This window comes from Larus michahellis, chromosome 1 (assembly GCF_964199755.1).
Source record: "Larus michahellis chromosome 1, bLarMic1.1, whole genome shotgun sequence".
Classification (NCBI taxonomy): Eukaryota; Metazoa; Chordata; class Aves; order Charadriiformes; family Laridae; genus Larus; species Larus michahellis.
Genome location: NC_133896.1, coordinates 33,824,173 through 33,827,007, shown reverse-complemented (window position 1 = coordinate 33,827,007; position 2,835 = coordinate 33,824,173). Strand labels below are relative to the sequence as shown.

Genomic DNA, 2,835 nt, shown 5'->3' with positions numbered 1-2,835 from the left:
AGCAAAGCGCAGCGGCCGCACGGCGGACAGGCCGGGGAGCGCCCCGAGGGCTCCCCGCCAGCGCCGCCCCCCGGGGAGGCTGCCCGGCTCTCCCCGCCGCCCCCGGGCCTCCCTCCCTCCCCGCCGCCGCGGCCGCCCCCCCCGGCCCTCGCCGCCGCCGAGCGCCCCGCCGCTCCCCTCAAACTTCCCATCCCGGAGCCCCCCCAACCCCGACGGCGGGTCCCTCTCCCCTCCGCGCCCGGCGACCCCCCGGCGGACGGGGCGGCGGGGCGGTGCCTCCCCCCGGCCCGGCCCGGCGGAGGCGGTGGGCGGCTCCTGCGGCCGCGGCATAAACCGGCGGCCCCTCCCGCCTGGCCCCGCTGGACGGCGGGGAGGAGACCGGGGCTCCCGCGGGAGCCGGGCGGAGGTTTGCGGCGGCGGCTCCTCTGCTCTCCTCTCGAGCCGAGGAGCTGCGCCCGGTGGCAGCGGCGGGGCGGGGAGCTGCGGGGCAGGGGCGCGCCGCCTCCGCCTCCCGGTTGCCGCGGCCTCTCTCGCTCTCACGGCAGCGGCGGCGGCAGGCTCCGGCGGGCTCCCCCCATTGTCTGCCCGCGGGCGGAGGGCTGAGCTGCCCGCCCGCCCTCGCCTTTGTGTGCTCCGGACGCCGCGATGCGCGCTGCGGGGCGGCGGGGGGTCCGCTCCTCCCGGTGAGAGGCGGGGAGGGACCCAGCCTCGCTGCCCCCGGAGGTTTTTCACCCGCAGCAGCCGGAGGAGGGGGGACTATGGACTGAGCGCATCGGTGTACCATGGAGTCGGGCATCGGCTTGAGCACGCTCTGCCTTCTCCTCTGCCTGGGGCCAGGTAGGCGGATGCCGGACCCGCCGGGAGGAGACCGGGGAGCGGCGGGGCTGGGAGAAGGCGGCGGCGATGCCCCCCCTGGTGCCCGGGGCGGCCGCAGGTGTGGGGCGCGGCGGCGGTGTGTGTGTGTATGGGGGGATGCTCGGAAAGTTGCGGTGTGGGCGGGTGGGATAACGGCACTTCGTGGGTCAGTTGCAGGCTTTGGCGTGGACCCCGCGCTGCAGATCGACGTGCTGTCCGAGCTCAAGCTGGGAGGCTCGGCCGAGGGTGTCCGCCAGGTGCCGGGGCTGCACAACGGGAGCAAAGCCTTCCTCTTCCCAGGTACTTCCCCTTGCCTCTGCCCGGCCGCCCCCAGCCCGCCCGGCCCCGCTCCCCGCCGGCCGCCGCGCACCCGGGGCTCGCCGGTCCCCTACGGCCGGGGGTTCGCCCGCTTCCGAAGCACCCGGGGGCCGTTCCCTGCCCTTCCCGCACGCTTTTCTTCCGTTCTTCTTCTCCCTACCCCACCCCCGCTTTATTTTTTCCTCTCCCCCCCCCTTTTTTTTTCTTTTCCTTTCACTGGTAGACGCTTAATTAAAGTACAGCAGGAACGGGGATGGCAGATGGCTTATTTTGTGAGTCGTGGGGTGCGGTGATGAATAATAGCACCACCCACTCTTCTGCTTTACTTGGGAAACGCTAAACATACCCCCAGTTCCAGCTAAGGAAATGTTCGCTGAAAGTTTCATGTGAATCGAGCAAAATGCTGAAATAAAGTGTGCCGGAGGAGTGAGGCAGATGGCTGGAAATAAGAATACCCCTTTTTTACTAGGGGAAAGTAGCCCTTGTGAGCTTCTGTATCCTACCCCTTGTGAGAAACAAAGAATGAGTTTTGGTCTCATTTAGTGCTTGTGATTGGTGGCTTTTTTTTTTTTGATTCATATTGGGAATAGAAATAAAGTAGTAGTCTTGTTCCATCTTTCAAAAATACATTTAGAGGGTTTATTAAAAAATAATTGAACTTCCCTATATTGAAATTCATAAAGGACTGTAAAATAACTCTCAATGGCCAGCTGAATTTATTGGCATAGGTTACATTGCCTACACTTGCTCATTTTCAGTGCATTTTTGAATTGTGCTTTAATAATGTACTAATACCTTAAATGAAGCTGGAGTCAAGAATGTTTTCAGCAAAACCCTCTACCTTAATTTAAAAAAAGAGAAAAGCCTAACAAGGGCCTTTAAAAGCAAGTCTCTTATTTGAAAGATGATGAAATACTCCTTAGAAACATGACTAAACAAGAGCAAGGAATATGGCTTAACATCTGGTGGAGCAAGAGCAAAGCTCCGCATCAGCCGGTATTTTTAAAACAGGGGGGCTTGATTACTGCCTTCTTGTGTCATGCCAGGAGTTTCAGCTCGGATCTGAACGCATTTCTGGTGCAACAGGCAAGAGGCTGTGCTTCCCATACAGAAGAGTTGTAATTCAAGGGAGATAAGATCTGGAAAGGGAATTTCTTTTTCATGTTTGCATTAATGAGATAATTTATCAGAAGCTAATAGTTGCCAAAGGCTTTTTTTTTTTTTTAAGGTGATCTCTCTAACGGTGTTTTTCCCCTGTACAGCCAGCATGTGTCACTATGGACGTTAATGTGGAGACGCATGGGCATATGTGTTCAGAAACACTGACACATGCTGGTTTTAAACATCCGTGGTGGGCTTGTGGCTGCAGAGCAGAGTCCTCTGTGAAGCGGGTGACTGCTTAGAAGGGCAAGATGTTCGTGTGGCTGTAGGGTTCGTGTCCTAAAATATCAGTGATTTTTAAGGTATGGCTCTGAGTTGAGGCCCTATCATGCTATAATGGGTAGGGGTGAGGGGGAAGTCAAAACTCTCTTTGCCTTCAGTGGTGACAGGATTAGAGGTTTGTAAGAATAAGACTCTCTATGGTATATTTTCCCAGTGTCGGGACAAAAAAAATCTGGGTTACTAAAGAATTTTTTAAGTTGTTCCCTCTTTCTTTGTACT

General features: G+C 57.9%; 1 protein-coding gene across 2 annotated transcripts in view; it reads left to right on the top strand.

The window, feature by feature from the left end:
- Positions 1-297: 297 nt before the first annotated feature.
- The window catches only part of NELL2 (neural EGFL like 2), a 156,698-nt gene continuing 154,160 nt past the window's right edge, over positions 298-2,835 (top strand). Inside the window, exons 1-2 of one of the 2 annotated variants that reach the window (XM_074567442.1) lie at positions 298-837; positions 1,027-1,155. In XM_074567442.1, coding sequence (XP_074423543.1) covers positions 783-837; positions 1,027-1,155 — 184 coding nt within the window. In that variant the 5' untranslated portion in view covers positions 298-782. The remainder of the gene's footprint in view (positions 838-1,026; positions 1,156-2,835) is intronic. The other variant, XM_074567524.1, reaches the window with a different exon arrangement.